The sequence below is a fragment of the Amblyomma americanum genome, chromosome 3 (genome assembly GCF_052857255.1).
Source record: "Amblyomma americanum isolate KBUSLIRL-KWMA chromosome 3, ASM5285725v1, whole genome shotgun sequence".
In the NCBI taxonomy this organism is placed as follows: Eukaryota; Metazoa; Arthropoda; class Arachnida; order Ixodida; family Ixodidae; genus Amblyomma; species Amblyomma americanum.
Genome location: NC_135499.1, coordinates 5513359 through 5540493, shown reverse-complemented (window position 1 = coordinate 5540493; position 27135 = coordinate 5513359). Strand labels below are relative to the sequence as shown.

The 27135-nt window shown below is 46.9% G+C and overlaps 2 protein-coding genes and 1 long non-coding RNA gene across 3 annotated transcripts; all 3 read left to right on the top strand.

Moving 5' to 3' along the window:
- Positions 1-7716: 7716 nt before the first annotated feature.
- Positions 7717-13507, top strand: LOC144124431 (uncharacterized). Its single transcript, XR_013313167.1, has 2 exons — positions 7717-8105; positions 13033-13507. It is a non-coding gene; the product is annotated as an uncharacterized LOC144124431 (long non-coding RNA).
- Positions 13508-14898: 1391 nt separating this feature from the next.
- Positions 14899-19677, top strand: LOC144123039 (uncharacterized). Its single transcript, XM_077655958.1, has 4 exons — positions 14899-15253; positions 15819-16004; positions 18894-19491; positions 19589-19677. Exons 1-4 carry the CDS (start codon positions 14948-14950, stop codon positions 19675-19677), a joined length of 1179 nt encoding a protein of 392 aa, XP_077512084.1. The 5' UTR covers positions 14899-14947.
- Positions 19458-25226, top strand: LOC144124430 (uncharacterized). Its single transcript, XM_077657077.1, has 2 exons — positions 19458-19685; positions 19901-25226. The coding sequence occupies exon 2, from the start codon at positions 20690-20692 to the stop codon at positions 21206-21208; it is 519 nt and encodes a 172-aa protein (XP_077513203.1). The 5' UTR covers positions 19458-19685; positions 19901-20689; the 3' UTR covers positions 21209-25226.
- Positions 25227-27135: the final 1909 nt, after the last annotated feature.

The window sequence follows — 27135 nt, the reverse complement described above, 5'->3', positions numbered from 1 at the left end:
GAGAGGGCTTTTTCAACGGTTGACACTATTGAGGCAGACAATGTGGCCTCGAGGTCAGGAGTAGAGGAATGCACAATGCTGGCATATGAATGTTTTTTGCGGTTAAGGAGTGCATAAGCGTCTGCCCGTGAGCAGCGATTCTGCTCAATTAATTCCAGTAAACTTTGCTCCTGTGACCGACTTTCACAAATGGCATCATCGCCGCTGTGACTGTTACTGCATAGACAACAGCTTGGTTGTTCAGCGGTGCAGCTGTCGGAAGAGCGACCTTCGCCACACACCCGGCATCTGGTCACCTACTTACAGGCTCTGCCACTATGTCCAACTCTCCAACAGTTGGTACATTGCAGGAGTCGAGGATGCAGCGGGTCCACGCGGCAGACAATAGGCCAAATTTTCAACTCCGAGGGGCATGTGCGACCATCAAAAGTTGTTATGACTGACTCCGCTGCAACACGGACTACAGCCGTCTCGCGAGAGCAGCGGTATACAGAAATAATTTCCGCCCCGGCTTCCTGGAACTCCTCCAAAATTTCAAGATGACGGGTCCACTCCACGTACAATGCCCTTAGCGCACGCAAGCTGCTCAGGAATGAAGGCTTTAACTGGCAGAGAAGTGAAGGTATTACACCGGAGCAGATCCGACACACACTCAATGTTTACCGACTTACAAACAATGCCCCACCTTCCAAAAGGTCGCACTTCAGAGATGTCGAGATAGTGACTGGTTAGACTTTTTAGTTGATGCTGCATTGTTTTGGGTTCTTCATTTTGAGAATTGCATCTCCAATCGGTACATGCGCCATGGGAATTGAATCGACGCCATTTTTAGAAATTAATTCAAAGGCAAGCTTTTGGCCGGTAGGCTGGTGAACCAGGCTGCCGAGCCTCCTCCCGGGGAGGTGAAAGACATGCCTACACACTGCGCGCCGGCAACCTTACATCCCCTGAGTAAGCACAGCTACCCTGAACTGTGGCAGAAAACCCATGAACAGGGAACGGCCTCACCAAAAGAAAAGAAATGCCCAGCACCACCAGGAAATGAAGCAGGCAGTGACGAAGCAGCAGCAGCCACCAAGCAGCGGTTTTTCAGCCTTTTAGGCCTTTGCGCCGGCACTTGGCGTCTAACACAGCAACGTTCCCCAAACTGCGTTAAGCTGCAACACACGCTCACGCTGTGCATTGCATGTCGTCGTCTTCCATTAACTAAAACTACTCTAGAACTAATCTTGTCACCATAAGTGCCGACGACCTAGCAAAGCAATACCATGAGACAAACAGGCTAAACACATGCTTTCGCACATATACTCGGTTTAACTACGTTGAAACCCTACCATTTTTTCCCCCCTGGTGCGGTACCCATTTACTATACAGGGGCAGAGTGGCTGAGCTCAAGCACTGCGCTCAGTATTTCTAAGAAAATTAACTGTGTGAACTCACTTAACTGAACAGGTCAGGCCTGAAGCGATCAATTTCGTGTCGCGTCACACGGAGGTAATATCGGCAGGCAAAATTTACGAGATGGGAGTGTACGGGAAGAAGATGTTTTTGGGGAAAAGAAATGGCGCAGTATCTGTCTCGCATCTTGGCGGACAACTGAACTGTGCCGTAAGGGAAGGGATAAAGGAGGGACTAAAGAGAATAAGGGAAGAAAGAGGTGCCGTAGTGGGGGGCTCCGGAATAATTTCGACCACCTGGGGATGTTCAACGTGCACTCACATCACGAAGAGCAAAACCGCAAAACAGGACGGGACCAAGGCAGGCGACAACACAGGGCGGTACTTTCGCCGCACTGAATGTTTTAGTCATGGTTGCCATTGAACTGTTTCTACATACTTCATCTTCTTTTTATGATTTATGATTGCTTTCCAGATTACACGCGCGACTGATCCTTATAAGCTCTGCTGTGTTTCAATAAATGTTCAGTTGTCAGTACCGCCCTGTGTTGTCGCCTGCCTCGGTCCCGTCCTGTTTTGCGGTTTTGCTCTTCATGATGTCATACCAACTGGCCTACACCACAGTCCTTCTAACTCACATCGCACAGCACACGGACGCCTTTGCGTTTCGCCTCCATCGGTAACGCGGCCGCCGCGATCGGGTTCGAACCCGGGAGCTCCGGCACAGTAGCCGAGCGCCACGTAAGCCAATCGCTCGAAGTGTCTGAACGAGGCGACTTGCATTCGCCACACGCTGGTAGCATTTTTAAAACACTAGTTCGCGAGGAAGCTCTACAATAACTTCTTCCAAGAGAACACGCACCCCAATAACTTTTGCTGCTGGTGGTACATGCATTTACGCGGTATGAACTCGACTCTGCCCGACAGGATTACGCAGCAGAGAAAGCCTCCGAAAAGAAAAGTGACTATAAGGTACCTCAACTGCTGTTTTCCGAAAAATTAGTACAGTACTAACGAAGGCCGTGTAGGCAGCTGCGCAGCACGGAGAGCTCACCTGAACTGGTTCCAACGTGTCATACTTCAACACCGCAGCCTAACTTTTTGCTTGCGCTTAAAAATGCACTTAGTGTTACAACAAACACAAGAACAGCACCAATCCAGCCACATACAAACGACCCGCGGCACGCAGAAGGATGATGCTGATGTCGATGGGCAGGCCAGCCCATGGATGGATGGATGGATACGGCTGAACCCTTTACATCGGGCGGTGGCTCAAGCCACCTAGCCATGTCTTGTGAAATTTTACTCCTGTCTTGCTTTTAGCCACCAATCAGATAACCTTCGCTTGGTTACTTCTAACCTCTTAAAATCCACTTTCCCTTCACTATCCCTAAACCCCAATGCCTTGGTAAGTCAGCCCCGCTGCCTTCCACTGTAGGGTGAAGCCCTTTACAGAAAAGTATCAAGTGTTCAGCCGTTTCCTCCTCCTCTCCGCACGCAATGCACAAAGTGTCTATCTCCTGGTACCTGACTCTATACTTCTTAGTCCGCAAAACTCCAGTCTGGCCTCAAACAACAAAGAACTTCCCCTACAATTGTCATAGATATTTTCTTTGACAATTTCCTGTTTAAAGGTCCGGTATGTTTCTAGTGCCGATTTCGTCAGCATCCCTGTTTTCCACAAAGCTCTCTCTGTTCCTTTAACCTTTTTCTTAACCGATAATTGCTGATTTGCCCCCTTACTGCTGTCCAGATATTTGCTTGTCAATTTTCTAGTTCGCTTTCTCCATTTCGTGTCAACATTCTTTATATACAGGTATCTGAAAACTTTCCTAGCCCACCGCTTTTCCTCCATCCTTCTCAATCGTTCCTCAAATGCTATCTTACTGCTAGCCTCTCTGCTCTCGAAAGACGCCCATCCCATATCACCCTGTACCCCCTGATTTGGTGTATTGCCATGTGCTCCCAAAGCTAACCTCCCTACTCCCCGTTGCCTAATTTCCAGCCTTGCTTGAACATCTGGCCTCATACACAGGACCGCATTCCCGAAGGTCAGGCTAGGGACCATCACCCCTTTCCAGATCCCTCTTACCACCTCATACCTATTGTAATTCCACAGTGCCCTATTTTTCATGACAGCTGCATTCCTACTAGCTTTATTCATTACATATTTCTCATGCTCTGTCAGATACTCAACACTGTTATTTATCCACACCCCAAGATACTTGTACTCATTCACTACCTTTAGCACGAACTCCTGTATTCTATGCTCGCCGCCCTCTTCAATAAATGTCATGACTGCAGATTTTTCCTTACTATACTTGAAGCCTAATCTATCTCCCTCTGTACTGCATATGTCTAACAACTTCTGCAGGTCTTCCTTGTTGTCAGCCATTATCACTATATCGTCCGCATATATTAGTCCCGGTAATGTCTGTTTAATCAATTCCCCTTGCTTGAAAAAAGATAGGTTGAAACCTAGTCCGCTCCCCTCTAGCTTGGCCTCCAAACTTGCAGGTACAACATGAACAACAAAGGGGACAGAGGACATCCTTGTCTAAGCCCCCGCTGTATCTCTACAGGCCCTGATACATTTTTTCCCCATTTTATGAGCACTCTGTTACCTCTATATATATCTTTTAAAAGATTAATTACTCCATTTTCCACATCCAATGTGCCCAATATGTCCCACAAATGCTCCTGAGTAACGTTGTCATAGGCTCCCCTAATATCCAGAAATGCTAGCAATAAGGGCCTATGTTCCTTTTCCGCAATTTCTATACACTGTGTCAATGAAAATAGATTGTCCTCCAACCTCCTTTGTTTCCGGAACCCATTCTGTAGTTCCCCTAGCACCCCCTCGTTCTCCACCCAAGCCTGCAGTCTATCCTTTATAATTTGCATCACCACCCTGTAAACCACAGACCTCACTGTTATGGGGCGATAGTTACTTACGTCTGCTTTGTCCCCCTTTCCCTTATATATCATGTTCATTCTACTTAATCGCCATTCATCGGGGACTTTCTCATCCACTATCATTTTGTTCACTACCTGTATTAATGTTTGCTTGGATTTTGGTCCTAACTTCTTTATCAACATAATCGGGATACCATCTGGTCCTGTTGATGTGCCACTAGGAACCTTCTTCTCTGCCCTTTCCCACTCTCCTTGCTCAAGTGAAGCTATTGCTGTAACCGGTCTATCCTCCTTCGATAAATTATGTACCACGTGCTTTGCTGAAAATTTTTCCGTCATCCTTGTTCCTATGTGTTTTATTGCTTCATCCCCTTCTAGTCGAATACCCTCATCTGTAACAATAAACCTTTGTTCTAGCCTAGTTTTATTACTCATTGCATTTAGATGTTTCCAGAATTTTCGGGCTGCTTTTCTATCCTTTTTATTTACTTTTGACATCCATTGGGCACCCTTTCTTCTAATTTTCTCATTAATCAAATAGGATGCGTCCCTTCTACACTTTATGAAGGTATCCCATTTTCTGTCTACTTCGGGTTTTGGTTCCCCCCTCTTCTTGGAATATCTGTGTTCCCTGGATGCTTCCTTGCGCTTTTCTATTGCCCTCTTGACCTCCTCATCCCACCAACTCTTGGGTTTGCATCTTTTCCCTTTTAGCTTTACTCCCACCTTAGCTAGCTCTAGCTCCAGTAATCGAGTTAATTTGGTATAAGTCCATTCTGTTTCACTATCCTCAAAAATTGCTTTCTCGATTTGTTTGGCTGCTACTTCCAATTGCTTTTCTGAGTAAAAATTTCCCCCTGATTGTTTATCTTGATTCAGTCCTACATTGCTTTTTCTTCTGAAGCTCAACTTGATACGCTTGTGGTCACTACCTAGACTTCTGGAACCATCTTCATCTATGCTCATTACCCCTAATCTGTTATACATCCTCTGTGACATTAGTGCATAATCTATCGTCGAGTGCAGACTCCCCGCCTCCCATGTTATGAGCCCTTCACACTTCTCGGTGCTGTTGCATACAACTAAATCATGCCTGTCACACATGTCCTGCAGCATGCTTCCTGTCGAATCCGTGTACCCATCCAGGTCTTCTATGTGTGCATTCATGTCGCCTAATATAATTATCTCGCCCTGTCCTCCTAGCTCATCAATGTCGCTTGCAATACATTCTAACATTTTCCTGTTTTCCTCTTTGGCATTAACCCCTGTCCACAGGTATACAAAGCCAAGGAGTGTTTGCTTGCCTGCCACTGTTCCTTTTAGCCATAAATGTTCCCTGCATCCCAGTCTAACCCTTTGAAAATTCATACTTTTATGAATGAATGCCCCAATTCCACCTCCCTTTCTGCTGCCCTCTGTTCTATTGCAATATTCCCATGCGTAGTCTGGGTTACAGGGTGGTTGCTCCATGTCTCTAAGGTGTGTTTCCGCTAAACCATATACCATTAATTCCTCCTGTCTTAACTGTTCTTCTATTTCCTCCCATTTCAGTCTATTCCTGCCACCTTGCATGTTAATGAAACCTATATCTGAATTAACTTGGCCCTGGCGCTTGCGTCTCTTTCTTCCCCTATGGTTCCATTGTCCGTTTGATCTTAATTCTTCCTTCTCTACACTGGTTCCTTCAGAGCTCTGGGTCCCCCCAAAAAAGCTGTTGCCCGGCGACCTATCCTACTACCCACCTTCTTGCCAGTGGCACCACCGTAGTGGATGCCATCCTGTGCAAAAGGGTGGGGCCTAACCTCGTACACTTCCCTGTTGACCTCCATCACCTCGTATCTTAGTCGTCGACTCAATAGCCTAATTACCCGATTAGTCTCCACGACCCTCCTTTCCGTTTCGCGAGCCTGCCTCTGGACCTCTGGGATTGTGCATATGGTCACATGCACACTCTCAGAGGCCTCTCTAAGCCTACGCATCCCCACCTCCAACTGCGTCTCAGCAGATGGCGCTGCAGCGCCACCTACGAAATGAACTTTTTCTGCAACTGTTACGAAATCCGCTGGAAGCATGACTCAGAATTAGTAAGAAAGGACACCACATTAGCACCATAAAAAATAATTAAAGCTGACAGCAAAAATAACGAAAGTACAGATTTTAGACAGAACTGCCGATCGTAAAATCAAAACCCAAACTCGGCAAAGAATGCACTCAGCAGACGACTTTACCATTTTTTTTTTGTCATCGAAGCGCGTTGACCTACAACTGCACCAACTTGAATCTCAATTTTGAAGCGTGAAAATGTTATTTCTCGAATCAAATGCTCTCTCATAACCGAAACAAGATTGGTTTCGTTTCCTTAACGTGCACTGCCATCAGACAGTGCACGGGCCCCTAGCATTAACGCCTCCATCGAAATGCGACAGCCGCCGCGGGATCGAACCTGTGCCTTTCTGGTCAGAAGCCGAGCACAATAACCACAGCAGCGCTGAGCGAAGGTGCTGGCATTCATGGAGGTGCATGGAAGATATTAATTGTGCAGTCTCAACCCTTTCTCGAGGCGTCATATCGCGTTTCACAAGGACGGGTAAATAATGCAGGCTGAGATAAGCTGCGTTTACAAGAATGCAGCAGTGCCGCACCGTATATTTCACGGACGCGACACGCCACTATTCACATACAGTATGTACTATCCGGGAAGAGAGTTCTTGGAAAAACGTTTATTGTAGCTCCACCTCCCTCACGGAGCAAGACTATACAGGAGGTGAAACTCCCGTCAGCGCGAGCGAGCGCAGGCGCAGGCGACCAGATAGTCACAATTTTATGCGCCGACGGGGGCGCATGCAGTGGCGGCGCCTTGCGGCGCCTCGTAGAAGCAGCAGAAAAAAAAAATGCAGCGCCCAGACACGCGGCTCCGGCGCGCTCTCCGGTGGCGCGATCTCAGAGCAGACAAGCAGACGAAACGGGTGTTTGCTTCAGCGGGCACGCCGTGACGTTGTATTTCAGTAGTTTCTTTCCAGGCCGCCAGGCGCCGCCAGCAGGATAGTGGCGCCGCGGGATGTGACCTTTTCTGGTCGCCGCAGACGGCGGAGTTTCCACTCCTTATAGTCTTCCTCCGTGACCTCGCTATTCAGTCGCCAGATACTGTATGACGTATACCATAGGCTTAAATGCTCATTCCTCTCAAAAGCAGCTACAATGAACAGTGAACTACCAATGGCGCAACACGGCCTCCGAGATTACCGATGCTAACGCGAAATGGGTGATTCCGGAAGCCATTGTTCAAGAGTGTAACGGACGGACGGATGATCGGACACAGCATGAGCCATTAAAGGCTTTCTCCTTAATAACAAGCTTATAAAACATCTCCCTCCGTCCTCGTTCACCCCTCGCTCGCAGTCGATATTTGCCCTCTCCTTCCTCCGTCTGCTCTCTTTCACATGCCCTTTCTCTTCTCATTCATTTCCCGTCCTGTCCCGCCAAAAGTGCATTGTTTCACGGCGCACCACGTAAACGCCATTCGACAGCCAGAGCTCGTCCCGAGTCCGTGTCTTGTTCTCTTAAGCTGTGTGCCTCGCGTTGCGACCTGTCAAGTTTGCGTAAGCCACGCCTGCCTTGTGGGCATCACATCTACAAATGTCGGCTCCTACTGCACTGGAGTGCGTGGAAGACGTCCAAGCCTCCACCCCTGATGTGAAGGTGCTTCGCTGCAACCTCTCAGATGACGCAGCAGCGGAGCAATGGGTGCAACAGTACAGCGCCGATACTAACACATCGTGGATCGTCGACAAGGTGACAACAAAATGCACCAAGTGATGTTAGCATAGCATGCCACACACGACAAAATGTGGCGTTCATTACACGAGAAGGGGAGGGGGGGGGGCTCGATCTCGGCCATCTCGGATTTATTAAAAAATACCATGCCAGTTAGCGGCAGGCAACTCTTGCGCGATAGGCACGAAACAAGACAATGGGGAAATAATTCTAAAGAAAAAACTCCGACGGCCTTTACGTTGCTTGCCATGGTGTCTACAATGAGATCTAGCTCAATGTTCTTCCGATTTTCCCGCCAGAACTCCGGTGGGAGCTATCCCGTCTAGGAGATTAATAAAAGCAGAAGAAAAAAAACACATCTCGCCGGTGATCCAAACCTACGACCTCCCGATTCCGCGTCCGGTGCTCTACCAACTGAGCCACGGCGAAGGCTGTTCAATCTTTGTTTTTGGGGGCATTTATATGTAGTGTAACCGAACCTTGGATGGTGGATGGAAAGTAGGAGCGTCACCTTTGAAACGGGGCAGTGGTAGTCCCCACCATGCTTTTTTTTTCCTTTATTTTTGTTTAACTCTGCTGTAAGTTGTAAATAAAATTCGCTCATTTTCTTTAAAATACGTCTTTCTACACTTTAAAACTTATGTCACCTCTCTGTTTTTGTGCCACCAATCCTCCAATCACTTTTTGCTAATTTCCACCGCAGATTTATTTACATGACTATAGTTATCTCTAAGCCCTAAGGCCTCAGGAAGAGTGACTGCCTGCATCAACATGGGGATGGATACCATCACATTTTAGAATGAGGTGTTCTATTGTTTCTACAGATTTACCACACGCAGCACACGTGTCATCTAGCTTCTTCGTTAAATTTCTTTTTGTAGCGGCGCGTTCTGGGACACCCTGACTTTGCTTCAAAGAGGAGGGCACTGCCTCTTGAGTTATCATTAAAGGCTTCCTTCCTGATTTGCCTTTTCCAGCATCGATATAGTTCTACACTACGCTTCTTTTCCACTGAATCTATCCAATTTTTACCTTCGACGTTTTTAACCTGTCAATTAGTGCTCTTTCTTTCTCCTTCCTCATCTCTGGCAAACTTACTGGCCAGCTTTCTAGTTCGTTTCCGACACTGTGTGTCAACGCTCTTTCTGTACAGGTATTTAAATACCTTAGCTGCCCACCTGTTATCGTCCAATTTGCTCAGGCGTTCTTTGTATAGTACTTTACTCTGAGCTTCCCGTGCTTCAAACGTTGCCTAGCCCATATCCCCCTGTACTGCCTCGTTTGTGGTTTTCCTGTGGGCACCTAGTGCTGATCTTCCAATAGTTCTCTGATTTACTTCTAATCGCGACTGAACTTCAGCCCTTAAGCATAGAACTGCATTCCCGAAAGTAAGCCCCGGCACCATTATTCCTTTCCAAATACCTCTGAGGACTTCATACCTGTTGTACCCCCACAATGCCCTATGTTTCATTATTCCGGCATCTCTTCGCCCTTTTGCTATGAGAGACTGTTCGTGCTTTTCCATGTACATATGTCCTTTGTTTGCCCATACTCCAAGATATTTGTATTCGGCCACTCAGGGTATTTCATGGCCTTGTATTGTAAGCTCCTGATCAGTTGTACCGTTGAAAACCATCACACCTGAATTAGTTGCGCTAAAACTGTAACCTAGACTGTCTCCTTCGTCTCCACAGCAATTCACCACAGTTTGCAAATCTTCCTGGCTATCTGCTAACAGTACGATACCATCTGCATACATTAAACCTGGTAGTCGCTGCTCAACAACCTTTCCGCCTAATGTGTATGACAGATCATAACCTAGATTGCTTCCTTGTAGCCTTCTTTCCAAACTGATCAAATAAAGCATGAACAGCAGCGGTGATAGAGGACAACCTTGCCTTAATCCTTCGTGTACCTGGACACTTATTGTACTCTTAATTCCTTCTCATGTTATTTCAACATTTTCTCGATATATTTCCTGCAGAAAATTAATTACCTCATGACCGACACCTTCACCTTTTATTATGTTCCACAGGAGTTCCCTGTTCACGTTGTCGTATGAACCGCTTATCTCCAGGAAGGCTAAATACAGAGGTCTGTTTTCCGCCTTAGGTATTTCTATGCACTGGGTAAGCACGAACAGGCAGTCATCTAAGCGCCTACCACTTCTGAACCCGTTCTGAAGTTCTCTGAATATTTTATTACTTTCTACCCATGACTGCATATTTATTTTCACCGCCTACATCGCCAGCCTGTATGTAACTGATGTTATCGTAATTGGTCGGAAGGATTTTATGTTCGTCTTATTGCCATTCCCTTTATAAATCAAATTAATTTTAGTCTGTTTTCAGCTGTGCGGAATTTGCTTATTTGTTATGACTGCCTCCAATACTTTAGCAGCGTTTCCTTGCCTCTTGGGCCAAGTGTATTAATTAGCTTGATTGGAATTTCGTCGATCCCTGCGGACGTACATCTTGGAATATTTGTTTCCGCCTTTTTCCAGTTAAGATTCGTCAGTTCCTCGCTGTTTTCTATTGTGCTGTCCTGTGTTGCTCCCTCATTTGGGGTGATTACTCTATCGTCTTTCTTAAATGAACCAGCTATAACTGATGACATGTAGTTCACAGCATCATCTCCCTCTAAACATTTTCCCTCGGCATCGTGAATCTGTTCCTGCTTTCTGTGATTCGCTTTGCCCAGCCAGTTTATATGGTTCCAGAATTTTTTTGGCCCCCCTTTAGTTGCATCGTGAACTTCAGCCAGCCAGCGATCAGAGGACTGCTTTATTTTAGCCTGGACGAGGACCTGCATTTGCTGTTTCTTTTGTCGATAAGATTCCTATTTTTGGCCTATTTCCTCTTCAGATAACTGTGCCCTCTTTGCTTCTCTGTGTTCCCGTGATGCCAACCGTCGTTGTTCGATGGCCTCCCTAATTTCCTTATTCCACCAACTTCGTGGCTTCCTCTTTCCTCTCCAGCGGTTTACTCCTTTAACTTGTTTTATTTTTGTACTTATGAGTAGTTTTAACTTATTATAATCCCACTTTTCCATGGGATGTGTGCTTTTTGCTTCCCCTATGCAGGCCGCTATTTGCACTATTTGTTTGTCATTTAATTTTGCGTACTCTTTTTGACTCCCCTTCATTTCTCTTTTGAGCAGGGTTCCAAACTGTAGACTAATACGCTTATGATCACTACCGAGGCTGTACTTCCCCTCTTCGTCTATTTCCATCATTGTGAGCTTGCTATACATCCCCTGCGAGATTAAGCAGTAGTCAATGGTTGTTTGCCTGTTATGGGATTCCCACTTGATTTGTCCCTCACACTTAGTTTCTCTATTTACAATAATTAGGTTGTGTCACTCACAGAAGTCTAGCATCAACTTCCCGTTACAATCTGTGTATCCATCCAGATCCTCGATGTGGCCATTCATGTCCCCCAACAGAATAATATTGGCGCCTTCTCCAAACTGCTTTATATCGTCATTGAGACACTTAACTAGATCCGTGTTCTCTTGCCTGCATTTATCCCCTGTCCCTAAATAAACTACTCCTAGCCATGTCCTTTTACCGGCAATTGTACGCGATACCCAGACATGTTCTTTGCAAGTTGACTTTATTCTTTGCCAATTTTTTCCCTGCTGCATAAGCATACCTATACTCTTTCTACTCCGTAGTTGTTCTGTTCCTCCCTTCCCAGGCGTAGCCGTCAATAAGCGTTGGATCTTCTAGATCCCTGAGATGTGTCTCGCATAGCGTGTACACACCTACTTCTTCGTCCTTCAACTGCTGTTCTATCTCTAACCACTTCGCTCTCTTTCTACCGCCTTGCATGTTTATGTACCTGAGGGGGGGGGGAAGGGGGGGGGGCAGGAAGTAAGCTTTATCAAGTGTGCCATTGTCCGAACATCGAAGTGTTGACCCTACGTGACTGTGCACGCTGCATTTATTTTGGCTCGGTTATCATGAGCAAAGATGGCTTCTTTTTATTACTGTTTTTTTATGTCCGTGATGGTGTGTCAAAAGGAACTCGCGGGAACAATAGATGATAGTGCTGCTTTTAGCCAGTATTACACAAGCTCGAAAAAGAGATAGAGTTTATTTTCCCGGTGCAACTAATACACACAAGTCACTTTGTTAGGAAACTGTAGTAACAATATTAACAGTAGCACTATGCCATCAATTCAGGAAAAGAAGTAAGGAGGAGAGCCAGCTCGCTGTCGTGATGCGAGAGCAAATGCGTCGTTGCACTAATGGCGTGCATAGGTCCCACCGACCCTCACAACGCTTTGAAGGCGCTCAGGGAAGGAGTCAAGCAGGCTGCTTGCAAGGTCAGGAAGAGGCTGGAGCCTGCTCCATTCCTCTCGAACTGCCACCCAAAGGATATGTGGCGATGACTTGTGCAGCTGCCTTTTAGCAAGTCGCTCTTTCATTAAACCTGATTATATTTTCAATTATATTCAAATCTCCCTTGGGAGGCCATGGCGGCTCCTGGATGCAGAGCTGCTCAAGCAGTTACCAAGCGCAGTGCGGCTGAGGCTGCTCGCAAAAGTAACTGCCACACAAAAAAAAAACAAATATATTTTTTCAGGAGGACACAGGGGCGCAACAAAAACACACGGACGTAGAAGTAGACAGGGACCAGTTGCCTTTGGGAGCAAGGCTGCATTAGGTAAAAAAAAAAAGAAAAAGGGCGAGACAGAAAAATAAATTTTGCTGGGCCGTGACAGTCCGTTAAACCCCTCTAATACTGTAGAGTGGGAACGGTCCGGCACTCTTGTTATCAGCCTACTCATCCCCCGCAGCGCCACGCGTTGTCATTCCGGCGCTCCGGTGTTCCCTCATATGTGCTAATCTTTTTACTCGCGACTGTACATACAATATGCCAAATTTGTAATTATTGTGATTTGAGCTGTGAAATCCCTAAGGCAGTTCTGTTTTTTGCAGGATGGTCTTCCATAAGGTATGGTGCTGTCAGCACCACCACAGGAACAAGACTTCTTCTCAGAGAAGCACTGGCTGCCCTGCAAAACTGCATATCAAAATAAAAAAACTGAATCGGAATACAAAGAAGAATGACCAGTTCCTCTGCAGGGCAGTCCCTCTGCCTGCTGTAATTCGGTTGACATCAAGCCACAATCATAGTACCGAGTCAGCTGATTCACTCAGAATGCTTCGCACCAGCCCCGAAACAAAGGCCACATTTATTTCCTACTTTGAAGCGGGAATGACACCCTCTCAGGCTATAAACCACCATGAGAGTCTCCTCGCTGTGCAGCCAGATGGGCCACAACTTCTAGCAAGTGGTTTTGTGAATCCTACTAAAAGGGCCGTGTACTACATGCACGACCATTGGCGGACCGACAAGTATGGACCATGCGGGAGTCCACTGGTCAAGCTGCAGGAAAAGATGCCACAATATGCAGCCGAAGGTATGCAATATCATTCCTAAAATTTCACTGTAATATGTTTGAAACCTATGCAGCATGCCAAGTTGGTGTCCTTGCTGCTGCTCGTACAGAGAAGTAAGGCGCCACATGCAGTGACAGGAACTTTCTATACAGGATGAAGCATGAACTTAATAGTGCAGCTGCTCTGCAGCCCAGTAGGTCGCTGCTGCGGAGTTTAGCAGCAACTCTCGGCTGGCATGCTGCGCTCGCTTCACTGCCGAAGGCATTGTGGAAACTAACTGTACCTTAATATGCACTGTGATTAGAATATTTATAGTGTACTGGTGGCAGGATTATACTTCTTATATTAGGCAGTGGCTAGCTCCAAAGCACCATGTGCTGCGGCTCCAGTGAAAAGCACATTACATCTAGGAATGCCTAGCGAGTGGTGTGCTACCAGTACACTGATGGACGACGCTTTGTTGCAAGAAGCCCGCTGCTACAGTGAGTGCAATGTATTCTTGTTTTTAGGTTACAGATAAGCTCATTTCTTGCCATTTTTTAGACATCGAATTACCAACATATCAAACTTTTCGTGAGCCCCGTCAAGTTTGATATATCCGGGTTTGACTTGTAGTTGTAGTCAAGTAGCAGTAGCAGTTTGGTTTATGGGGTTTAACATCCTAAACCAATTTAGGCTATGAGGGGTGCAGTAGTAGAGGACTTCGGATAATTTCAATCACCTGGGGTTCACTTTACGTGCAATGACATCGTGTAGTACATGGGTCTTAAGCACTTTGCCTTCAATGAAATGCAACCGCTGCAGCCGGGATTGAACCTACGCCTTTCAGGTGAGCAGCCAAGCACCGTAACCACCGAGTTACTGTGGCGGTTAGTAGTAGTAGTAGTAGTAGTAGTAGTAGTAGTAGTAGTAGTAGTAGAAATCTGCAAGCTAACCCAAGACAAAGGAGGGAGAAATAAGAGGAGGCGAAGACGAGAAAAATCAGGGCTCTCACCAAATGTTTTAACTAATCTGTAGCTTAGTTTGGCCATAATTTTTCACATACTACATGTGTTCCATCAGACTCAGTCATGAGCAATATGGTAGCAGCCATGGCTCCTAGGCAAAACTGTGAACCAACATCATTTCTGACACAACCAAGAGAGATGCCTTTCCAAGCGAAAGTTGAAAACATTGTTTCACACTTTTTGACTTTCTCCTGCCATCAATACTGAATAGCTCGCAAATGTGACTCCCATTTGTGACGCACATCTGCCTAAACTTTCAATCATACCTAGCATATGACAGAGTGTTAAAATATAGTTACTACAGAAAGGAGGCAGCAAATATGTTCCCTGCAAAATGCCGCAATATTCATTAGTGGTAATAGAACAAGCGCCATGTCAATTCTTCCTCTGGAAATCTCGGTATCTGTGTTACTTCATTTGTGTCTCCTGAATGACCATTCTGCATGTTCTGTTGCACAGGCACAGATGTCTACACCAGCAGTAAGGCAGATGACTGCTGGGCAGCGCTCGTGGTCACACCCATTATGCGGCGTGCCCAGAGCCTGGAGTCAGCTCAAGAACTCATCTTTGTTGACTCGACGGCTTCCTGCGACACTACAAGGAGCACAGTCACAGTGTTGTTGACAGCCACAAAAGCTGGTGCAGTGCCAATAGCTGTGCTAATACACAGCTCACAGAGCAGGGAGGGCTACAGTTTGGCTTTCCAGCTGCTGAAGCATTGCTACCCAACATGCTTTGGAAACAGAGAGGTAAGGGTTTCTGAACTAATGCAGGAGCTGGAAAATAGCGACAGTATTTAACGGGTGACAGTTGTAGATTATGTTGCTTATTTTTCAAGGAAAATCAAATGACGTCATTAGCATCTGACATACTGTTGTTGGAAGTGAGGTGCTTGTGCACTGTTGTTGAAAGTGGCATGCTTGCTTCAAGATGTTTAGAAACCATACTCTTAAATGAAAACGACTTCCTTTGTTTTCAACAAATTTCGTTTCTTAACGTCAGTTTTCCCTGTGAAGCTGGTATCGGGGAAAGAAGGTCTCACCATGGTAAAGCACGTACACGCACTGCCCGCCTTACTTTTGCAAAGGTAAACTTCACATATGGGTAATACTGCTTGACATGTGGTTAAGCCTTTACTACCCATGAGTACAAAAGCATGGTAATGTTTTAAACGTTACTTCATAGCTTTCATTCACTGCATTAACAGATAAAAATAACTGTCTAAACGCCCTCAGCAAACACAGTACACATGCACTTTCCCTTAATGCAGCAAAGAATGCTTATCTTTTTGGCGTATGTCAACTGCTGTTGCAGGCACCTGCTGCATTCATGTCAGATTCTTCTCGGCCTGAGAAGGACGCCCTGCGTGACGTCTGGCCCTCGGCACAACAGGTGTTGTGCCATTTTCATATCCTGCAGGCAGAGTGGAGGTGGATCACCTCTTCACACCATAAGGTGGACAAAGATGACCGACGCCGCTTCATGGCAGCCTTCCAAAAGGTATTGCCAACTTACTGCTCGCTGAGTACTACACAAAAAATAGACCAAATGCTGTGTGAAAAAATTTAAATGATGGAAGCACTACATCTAAGCTATCATACTGCTTGCGTGGTACACATTACACAGAAAAAACTAAACAAGATCAAGGTCTTATGTTTTGGCATGGTGCTCAAACAATATGAACGTTTACCAAATTGTCCAGGTTTTCATTTTTCCCACACCACATCTGAGCCTATAAGATTAATATTTATTTGGTAGGAAATTGATGTAATATTTAATGATTGTTAAATACTAAATGCAGAGTGATGTAGACACTGGGTTCTGTCCAGTCTGAGCCAGAATGCACTGCTTGCACTAACGGAAGAGAATTATTATACCTCAGCTCACCAGCCTAATGCATTAATCAGTGAAAGCTGATTGGCGTTAGCAGCTGAAAGGTCTGGAGTGGCAGGCCCAATTTGACGTTTCACAAGCGCCTGCCCACTTGGGCGTCTTACAGGCCTGTTCTGGTGCCTATATGCTCACATGAACACTCTGCCTTCTTCTGCTTCCAATGTTCAGTTCGATCCCATTCCCGGCACACTTCACGGACTCCAGGATCTGTTTGCACAAAGCAAGCAGTCTAGTTCCCAGTGTTGCCTTATTCGCAGTCTAAGCACTCCATTCAATTTCGGGACAAAAAAGGCATATAACTGGCTCCCAGGGTCAGCGGACACCTTAAAGGACTATAGATACCCGATTTTTGCTTGCGTGTTTTCCTCTTTCAAACAATGCATTAGACATTTTTATGTATTCAGCACCCCGCTGTATTCGGCTGCGACCAATATATATAACATGTCAACACAGGTTAACAACATCTTAGTTAAAATCAAAAAGTGATGGACTTGGGCACGGCATGTAATGTGAGGTCAAAATAGCCGATGGTCGTTAAGTGTAATGGACTGGATTCCAAGAGAAGGCAAGCGTACCCGGCGGCGGCATAAAGCCAGGTGGGTGAATGATACTAAGTCTGCAGGGATAAGGGGCCATGGGAGAGGCGTTTGTCCTGAAGGTGGGCATAGTCAGATTGATGATTATGATGAAATCTACAAAACAAGTGGTTTTTTTTTCCCACTAAAAGCAACATGGAGTTAGGTCAGGCTTATTGTGTGAAACACAACTCATAGAATTCATCTCAGCATTCTTTTTTCGGTAGACTGCATTTCTCTGGCTTCAAGAAAGGCTTCCAATTTAGAAGCTCAACACTTAATAGGTATTGCAAAAACTCTGAATAGCAAACATTCCTACTACCCTCTTCACACGGATTGAAGCATATCTAGTGGGAAGGAAGCACTGTGCAGCTTACAACTGCACAAGTTCAACAAGTGTGTGTGTGGCCTTGGGTGTCCATTTCAGGCCTCCGATGTATTTACAAATGATCTTGCTAGCAATGTTTGAAGTGCTACCAAACTGTAGCTGATGTGTGCTGCACTTACCATGAGATTTCCTCTTCAGGATGGTTACGGCAGAATGGGTAGAATAAGGACAAAGAAAGGAATGCACTGACAGGCGTGGACAAAGGTGCTGCTTCAGCACCTTCGCCCACATCTGTCTATTAAGGCGAAAGCCTTTAATGGCTCACCGTTGTCCGTCCGTCCGCAAAATCTGTCACACTATAGCTGTCAATAAAATGACGTCAACTGGATAAGAAAAAAAATCCTTGTGCACAGCGGAATTCGAACCAGCATCCTTCCGCTCCGCAGCCAAGCGTGCTAACGACTATGCTACTTCCTGCCAATACATATGTAGTTCTCCTTGTCTGCTGTAAGGCGTGGGCTGGGCAACTTTATTTTTCTTTCTTTTTCTTTGCCCACACTAATATATGTCTACTGTAAGGCAAGCCTGTTATACGTAGTGGCATGGGCAGGGACAATTTATTTTTAATTCTTTTTATAGTCCAACAATAATTTTTGTCTAGCATAAGGCAGCCCGTTATACCTAGTGGAATGGGCAGGGTCATTTTATTTTTCATTCTTTTTTTAGTCCCACTGTAATTTTTGTCCACCGTAAGGATGCTGGAGAGTGTTTGCGGAAAGGCATCTAATCAGACGGATGCCTCCCAAACATCCTCCAGTGTCTCCAGCATTTAAGATTCACAAATAATTGTGTACTTAACATTTTAGCCACACATCAGTGACACAAGCAGCAACACCGTGCTAAAGCCCTCACCGCACTTTAGGTCAACAAAGTACCCCCTGAATTTTTGCTCTTTTCTTTGTCCTCGCTCTACGAAATGTGTTGGAGCCACCATAAAGTATGCAACAAGCTCAGTTACCCACCCTTTTAACGGGTGTTTGCTCAGAAACAGGTTTAGTTATGCTACAGGTTAATATTAAAACAGTACTTCTTTCACTTTCCTTTTACTGCACTGGCTCACTTTTTTTTCTACTACCTTATTTGCTCATAAAATGCATGGCTTGTGTTAACACCTTTGGACATGATATCACCTGTTCATTATAATGCATTCTGTTTTTTTGTTGTGCAGTTTTCCCTAAAACAACAATGTGCCAGTGTGGGCACTCCAAGCAGTGTGTGTGTGTGTGTGCGTGCATGCGCGCGTGTGTGTGCACGTGCGTGTGTAAACCTTTACAAAACAACGAAAGCAGCTGGAAATACTCAATCAGAAACGAAATCATAATGACTGATCTGGAACTGAATTACGAGCTCCTAATAAAAATGGCTTCAGAAAGAAGTGCAGAATTTGAGTTTAGCTCTTCCTTTTTTTAAAAAACCTTTTTCTGTGACAAAGTACCTCCTCATGCATGAGTGAGGCAAAAAAAAAACGATTGTGCATCACTACGTTCATTAAGCATGGTTAATACACTCCTATTGTTCTCATTTATGTCACAGGTCCTGTATTCAAAGACCAAGGAAGAACTTGAAGAAGCAAAAGCAGCTCTTCGCTCACTGCCTCACCAAGACTACGTGCAAAGAGTCGACTCGCTTTTGAAGACCGAGGAGGAATGGGTGGCTATGTACCGGGCAGGCATTGTTACAAGAGGACAGAACACAAACAACTACAGCGAGGCATCGATTAGAATTCTGAAGGACATTGTCCTGTGCAGAACAAAAGCATACAACGCAGTAGCCTTGGTGGAATATATCACAACAGCATGGGAGAAGTATTTTGAGACAAGAATTCTTCGCCATGCGCACAACAGAGAATCGGCGCATCGAAACAGCATAGACCGTCTCTTAGACAAGATCCCAGACATGGCTACCGAATCTATCGTGCAAAACCATGACGAAGGTTACAGCGTCCCAAACTCAGCTGGGACTGGGATGTATGAAGTACATGCCGACATTGGGGTCTGTAGCTGCTGGGCAGGGAGTCAAGGGGCCTTCTGCAAACACCAGGCACTTGTACAGAGGGCCTTTGGAGTGTCCTTTCCTAACAGCCCACAGCTAACACCTGCTGACTGTGTCCAGCTGGGTCAGCTGGCACTGGGTGAGAGATGCCCACCACTGGAGTTTTTTATGCCCATGACGGGAGGTCTACAAAGTGATGCACCTGCAGGCACTTCTGTGTCTTCTTCTTCTGCCAGTCTGCAAGACCCAGAACACCACCAAGGCCCCAGCTGCTGTGATCAACCAATGGATACGTCGGATGAGACAAGTCCTGAGCCACGTTTAAAGCCAGAGGTACAGCAGAACCTTTCATTCTATTTACTTCCATCAAAAGTGAAAAAAAAAATCTTGTAGGCAAAACAGCACAACCATGATGCAAGATACCTTGTATTGCATGCCGAAAATAGTTAGCCTTCAGCAAGGTCTAATAATTACACTCCTAGCCACTTAGTGTTCCAGCTGCCATAACTGGTGACGTATTAAAATCAGACTTCATTAACCTTTTGCAGGATCTCGAAGAAAAATACAGGACCCTGGAGCAACACCTGCGACGTCTACACAGACTCGCTGAGGGAAACTCGTCATACGCCGCTTTACTTGATACCGTGAATGCACAGCTCGGTAGCGTGAATACAAGCAGTGGTGCATATGGAGTTATGCTAACCGTAAAGGCCGCAACAAAACCAGACAGGCGGCGAGGCCAGAAGATAAAGGTGCAACCCACAAGCCTGGCAAGGCGCCGACCAGGTCTGGCAAGGGGCTCAGGACGTGTTCCCGCAGGATGGCCACCACAATCAGGGGCAGTAAGGAGCCTAAAACGGAAGCACGCACTGAGCTGCAATGTCCGTGACAATGTGCCTAGTGCCAAGTGCCACTAGGATGGACACACATCACCAGTAATCCTTAGCCTGTCAAGAAGCTAAGTGAGCCAAGATGGCTTCAATAACTCTTTGTGGGTGTGGCAGAATCAACAATTTCCTACCTTGACCAGCACCAAATGGGGACATCAGAATTTGCCAGTGTGCTCAAAAGAGCATGTTTTTTCCTGACTGAACATTTTACAAGCGCTGTACTCGTAACGAAAGAAGAAGAAAAAGGGCATTATTCTAGCCGCACTGCCACTGCTCAGAGCGAGAGCCTGCTGACCTGGACAGACCAGAGACTGTCGCCGCCGTGGTTTTGCCGCAGCCTGAGCGCTGACCTAAGCCCCCGTTACATTAGATGGAGGTTTGGTTTAGCATCCTCATACCTCTCATACCGCCCTGGACCTTTGCAGCCGCACACGACCGACCTTCACTATGCCTAATGACGCCAACCACCAAGCCGTGCAGGTGGACTCCTCAGTCCTCTGCTCCAGCTCCCTCCGGCAGCGGGACCCCACCCTCTTCAGCGGTACTGATGATCATGATGCTGAAGACTGGCTCACATACGAGCAGGTGAGCACATATAACAAGTGGGACGATACTACCAAGTTGAGCGCCGTCATCTTTTATTTGACCGGCGTTGCCAGCCTGTGGTTTTCAAACCATGAAGCAGACTTCTCTACGTGGGCTGCTTTCAAGGCGAACCTCACCGAAGTGTTAGGACGTCCTGCTGTGCGCAAGCTCTGCGCTGAACACCGCTTGCTCGAGCGCTCTCAGCACTCGAGTGAGACGTTCACAAGCTACACTGAAGATGTGGTAAACCTGTGCCTGCGCATCAACGCCCAGATATCTGAGGTTGATGCCTTTCAGATGCTGCTGTCGGAGATCTTTGCACCATTGCCGAAGTTGTCAGTCTCCGCCAAAGCTACGACAAGGTGCGCAAGCAGAGGCTAATCACTCGCCAGCACACAGCGCTTGTCGAGTCGCTTGCCGGCCTGTCAGCTGCACCCGACCACTCGCAACTATTGGCACACATCAAAGATTTCGTGCATGAGGAAGTTGCACGTCAACTATCGCTTCTGCCATCCCACTCCATGCAATCTCCGTACCTGGTACCCGACCTTTGCACTGTCATCAGTGAAAAAGTGGCTGGGGCCCTTCCACTGGTCCCTCCGCCTGCGCCAGCTCAGCCGCCCGCACCTGTCACTGCACCCCTGACTTACGCTGCTGCCGTCGTCGCACGGCCGGGGCCACCTAACTACTGCCCAACCTATGCTCCACCTCAAGCATCTATGCCTCAAGCCCCCTCACGCTCTGACGCCTTTTTTCCGACCGCTTCGACAATTCGGCAATCCTTGGTGTACCAGTTACAACCGGCCTATTTGTTGCTCTTACAGATTGCCCGGTCATGTGGCCCAGCTTTGTCGTCGTGTACCAATCTCCCAGGTTCCCGGTTACTGGCCTCCTCCCAGTGAATATTCACCACCAGCCGAGCCGCCACAGAGTTGCCCTCGTTCACCTGATCACACTACCGTCTCTACCCAGCGCTCACCTTCTCCTCGTCGCCGTTCCCTTTCTCCCATGCATTGGTGCCTGGATCTTTTGCAAGAGGAAAGCTAGATACTGCAGTTCCTGAGGCAAGAACTGCGCCACCAGCGAAATGTCCAAGGCCTCAATTATCTCCCGCAAATCTGATCGCCGTTTCTGTAGAGGGTGTTTCTGTTCTGGCGCTTGTCGACACCGATGCTGCTGCTTCTGCCATGGCGGCCATCTTTTACTGCTCCTTGCAAAAAGTGACGACCCCACTTTCTGGATTTTCGCTAGGCACCGCAAGAGTGCAGGCTATTGCACCGTTAGCGACGTGCGCGGCTCGCGTCATTATTCAGGAGATCCTCTACGTGATTGAATTCATCATTCTGTCTACCTGTGCTCATTAAATCATCTTGAGTTGGGTCTTCCTGATGCGCCATAATGCAGTCATCGATGGTGCTCAAGCTGAACTCAAGTTCTTCGCACTCAGCGGTTCTTCGCCGCCCAATGCCCCTGCTGCTGCTCCTGCCAAAGCCGTCGTTGCTGAAGGCACTGAATTGCCTGCCTGCTCTTCAGTTCTAGTGCCCATTACTTCTGACCTTGTTTGCGATGGCAACATACTTTTTTACACCATCGCACCTCTTTTTGTGCCGCAAGTACGTGCCCATACCTTACGTCATCCTCACCCTGACATCTGGCCTTAGCGCGTTGTTCGTGACGAATCCATTTACATATGCTTCCACTGTGCGTTGCAGTGAGTGTTTCGGAACTGTTTAAATCATTGATTTCATTCTCTATCACGAAGAGACTGATGATTCGCCGTCCCTCGACGTAGATGCCATCAGCCCGCTGATTCCTGCCCTCGACACTTCGCATCCAGACGTTTTCCTTCCCGCCATCAATGCCTCTCTCCCTGCACCTCAACACACTCAACTTCTCGCGCTGCTTCATCACTTTCGTTCCTCCTCCGATTCACACCAGACCGCCTTAACCCGCACGTCGACTGTCGCCCACCACATCGCCACCGGTGACCGCGCCCCTCTGTGTCAGTGCCCATATCGTGTCTCCGCCAGTGAGTGGCATGTTATTCAAGAACAAGGTGACACCATGCTTCAGAGCGGCGTGATTCAAGCCTCACACAGTCCCTGGGCCTCACCCGTGGTACTCGTGAAGAAGAAAGACGGCTCTACTCGCTTCTGCATTGATTACCGCCACCTGAATAAGATCACGCGAAAGGATGTTTACCCTCATCCCCGCACTGATGATGCTCTGGATTGCCTCCAAGGAGTAGAACATTTCGCTTCTCTCGATTTACGCTATGGGTACTGGTAGGTCCCCTGGTATCTGACGATCACCCTAAAACCGCACTTGTGACCCCTGATGGCCTGTATGAATTTAACGTCATGCCTTTTGGCCTCTGTAATGCTCCAACTACTTTCGAGTGCATGATGAACACCAATCTGCACTGGCTGAAATGGAAGCCGTGCCCTCTGTTATCTCGACGACATCGTGATCTTTTCGCCCGACTTTGCAACTCATCTGTCCCGACTGAAGCACATCTTAACCTGTCTCAAGAACGCCAGCCTTCAGCTGAAATTTGCTGCTTGTGAATTGAAAATTATAGGCCACGTTGTGTCAGAAGGAGGCGTCCGCCCCGACACAAGCAAACTTCGTGCTGTGACTGCGTTTCCAACACCTACTTGCATTAAGGAACTGTGCAGCTTCCTAGGCCTCTGTTTCTATTTTCGACGTTTTATTCACAACTTTACGGCCATTGTTGCCCCTTTAACTCAGCTTCTCAGCAGCAACATAGGTTTTTCGAGTTGGTTGCCTGCCTGCGACGACGCGCAGTCTCCTCAAGACACCACCCACCTTGCGTCACTTCGACCTGCAAGACCCAACCGAAGTACACACGGACGCCAGTGGCATTGGCCTCGGGGCTGTGCTCGCCCAACGCAAGTCTGGATTCGAGGAATATGTGGTTGCTGACCCCTGCCGCACCCTCACAAAAGCCGAATCCAACTACTCCGTGGTAGAAAAAAGAGTGCTTAGCCATTGTCTGGGCTCTTGGCAAGTTTCGACTCTATCATAATGGCCGTCCTTTTGATGTGGTCACCAACCATCATGCCCTATGTTGGCTTCCTTCGCTAAAAGATCCCTGCGCTCGCCTTGTGCGATGGGATCTCCGTCTACAAGAATATAACATACGTGTCGTATATCTTGCCTTGTCCCGCTCCCCGCTACTGGCCGAGCTTGCCAGCCTCTCTACCCTCGAATCCGCTGCACCTTCGCTCACCACCTCCGGCATGCCTTCTGAGCAGCGTAAATATCAATGGATTGCCTCTCTTTTTGACTTTCTCTCTTCCCCATCTACGGCTCCAGCGTACCGTGCGAGGAAAATTTGTAAATTGTAGGGTTTAACATCCCAAAACAACCTGCCGGCTACAAGGGTCACCTTAGTGGAGGGCTCCGGATTAATTTAAAGCATATAAAGAAGACTGAAGACATACACTTAACGTAGTGTGACCATGCTGCCTCGAGAACTTCTGCATAGGCTGTTACAAGCAAAAGGCTAAGGGCTATCCTGAACTATTTCCAGTACTGTGTCTCATGGTGTCTGAACCTTCAAACCATTTAGGTAAAGAGAGCTAATTGATGAACAGCTCAGAGCGAGACTAACACCGTTCTTGCTTCAGGTTGTTGGTCAATATGGCCTCGTGCACCATGGCATCTGCTAGGCATCCTGGTTAGCTTAAAAGTAGAGTGACTGCCCAGGCAGGCTGTGGTCCCTGGTTCTACCCCAGACTAAGACGAATTTTCCTTCAGCTGCAAAGTTTCTGAAAAAGCTGTCTAGCTTTGCTCTGCAACCGTATAAATGTGATAAAGTAGAAACTCATGAGTAATTACTGCCTAATTGAAATGCACTTCACCTTGAGTGTTTCCCTTAAACACTTTGAGCTACATTGTGAATGTGCATTCCAAGAGCATCTTCCATTCCCCAACATTCTCCTTGCCCCAAAACAGTTATCAATCTGAAACTCAAAACAAAACAAGAGGCTCCATGCTGACACTGTCAACAGGAATTTCCTATTCAGTCTTTGAGAATATACGCATCCTATTGTAACGATACTTTTGATACAGCATTGTGTACACAGACTTAAGACACAAATCAATCGCACTCTCACTTTACAGTTCCATTCAGTGCCTCTCACGATGAACGTTCATGTTTACTGTTTGGTTTCAAGAGGGTTTTTGCTGCAGTGCTGCCTGCATTACCTACCCCCTTCCAATTTCCTATTTTTCTTTTGCCAAGGCTGTGGAGTCTGATTGCACCTGTTTCATTTAACAGGTATATTTAGCAGGCTATTTGCTGCAGTTCACAGAGTGTTCGAATTTACTTTCTTTGCAATGGAATAAAATGTAGCAGGAAGCTTTTAGATAACTGGATTCTTATGCTGCAAACCTGTTGGACCTAACATGTGCTTTCTGGCAGTTTCTCGGGGTCATCTTTCTGCATTTCCGGAGTACACTGAAACTTGGGATTAGAGATAATGTTAGATAATGCTTTGTGCAACATGCATGAAAGCAGCTTCACATTTTTTCACAGTGGCTGCAGTCCTAGCAGGATGACCTACAGCATGAACTAACACATGTTGACGTTTGAATTTAGGCTCCCTCTTGGGCTTTCTAGACAGTATATGCTTCCTGCATGAAGTCGAAGGTTGGACGGAAACCTGTTTGGTCGGGGCTGTACATCGAGAAGGCAGAACACCGGCCAAAATAAAATGAACTCCTAAATGACGTTTCGGCTCTCACACGGGAGCCTTGTTCACAAAAAGGTGCAGACGTGAAATGCTGGCTATTTAAGCTTGAAAATGTGCCCTAGGCAGTGGGCTTATGCACTAGGAAGTGCCCCGTCAGTGTGATTAAGAGTGTGTTCGGTTGTGTGAATGGCTAAGGAGTCTAGTGCATTTGACGAGGCTTTCTTGTCTGCAACAGCATGCAAGTGTTGTCTCAACCTTTTAACAAAGTTTCCACTTTCACCTACATACACATAGTTAGTCTCTGCACGGTATAGTGTACACTACACCCGGAAATTTTTCTTTCGGCAGGCAGTCTTTTTACATTGACGAGCAACTTTTTCGCCGCCACGTGTGACACCTCAGCGTCATAAGATCGCAAGATGCGTGCCAAGGCTTCATTGAACCCGGGCACATATGGCACAGGTCCACGTTTTTTGGCGGCTGAGCCACTGTCAGATCGTGGGGGTTGCAACAGTTTGCGTTCCACAGCGTTGACGAAAGGCAACAGGTAGCCACATTCGGAGAAGTCCTTGCGAACACCTTGACGGTCGGCCTTCACGTCCTCTGGCTCTGTGCAGATGCGGTTTGCTTGAAGAAATAGTGAGGCAACTACTGATCTCTTGTGAGAGGCTGGGTGAAAGGAGTGAAAGTGAAGATAGCAGCCAGTATGAGTGCTCTCCCTGTACACTTTGGATGAGAGCATGGATTGGCTTCGTTTCACTAAGACATCCAAAAACGGAAGCTGTCCATTCTCTTCTTTTTCGACTGTGAACTGGACGGCTCTTTCGGTGCTGTTAAGATGCGCTGTGAAATCAAATAAAACATCCTTCTTGATAATAGCAAAGCAGTCATCAACGTACCACACAAAAATCTTTGGCTGTGGGCTGAATGAATTTAGTGCGTGGCTTTCAGGCCATTCCATTGTTAGGTTTGCAGCGGTAACAGAAACTGAAGCACCCATGGCTGTGCCGTGAACCTGTTTGTAAAACACCTGGTCGAAAGTAAAATATGTGTTACTCAGGCAGAAACGCAGGAGTCGCCCGAGATCTGGCACATCGATTGGCGACCTGCCAGGCGAAGTAGCATCAGATTCTAGGGCCGCCGTGCAAACCTCGACTGCTAAGTCAGTTGGAACACTCATGAAGAGTGGCTTGACATCAAAAGAGACCATCATATCACAGTTGTCAAGACGCACGTTTCGAACTTTTTATATAAAGTCAGCAGAATGAGGCACACTGGTCGGGGTTCTTCCGATGAGCGGAGCCATTATGTGGTGCAGGAAGCCAGAGAGCTTGTAGAGTGGTAAAATGTGCGACAGGCCTCACTGGAACATCGGTTTTGTGTATCTTAGGAAGGCCATAGAACGCTGGTGCTGAGCCATTGTGACATAGTAGCGCTAAGCAGAAGGACTTATGTTGGGGTGGCACCACAAAAGGTGCGATAGAAGCTTTTGCAACTGAGAGAGAGAGACTCTTTAATGAAGAAACAGAGAATTTAGCCGGCGTTTCAATATCGCTGGCATGCTACTCTGCGTAGGGAGGGGAATTT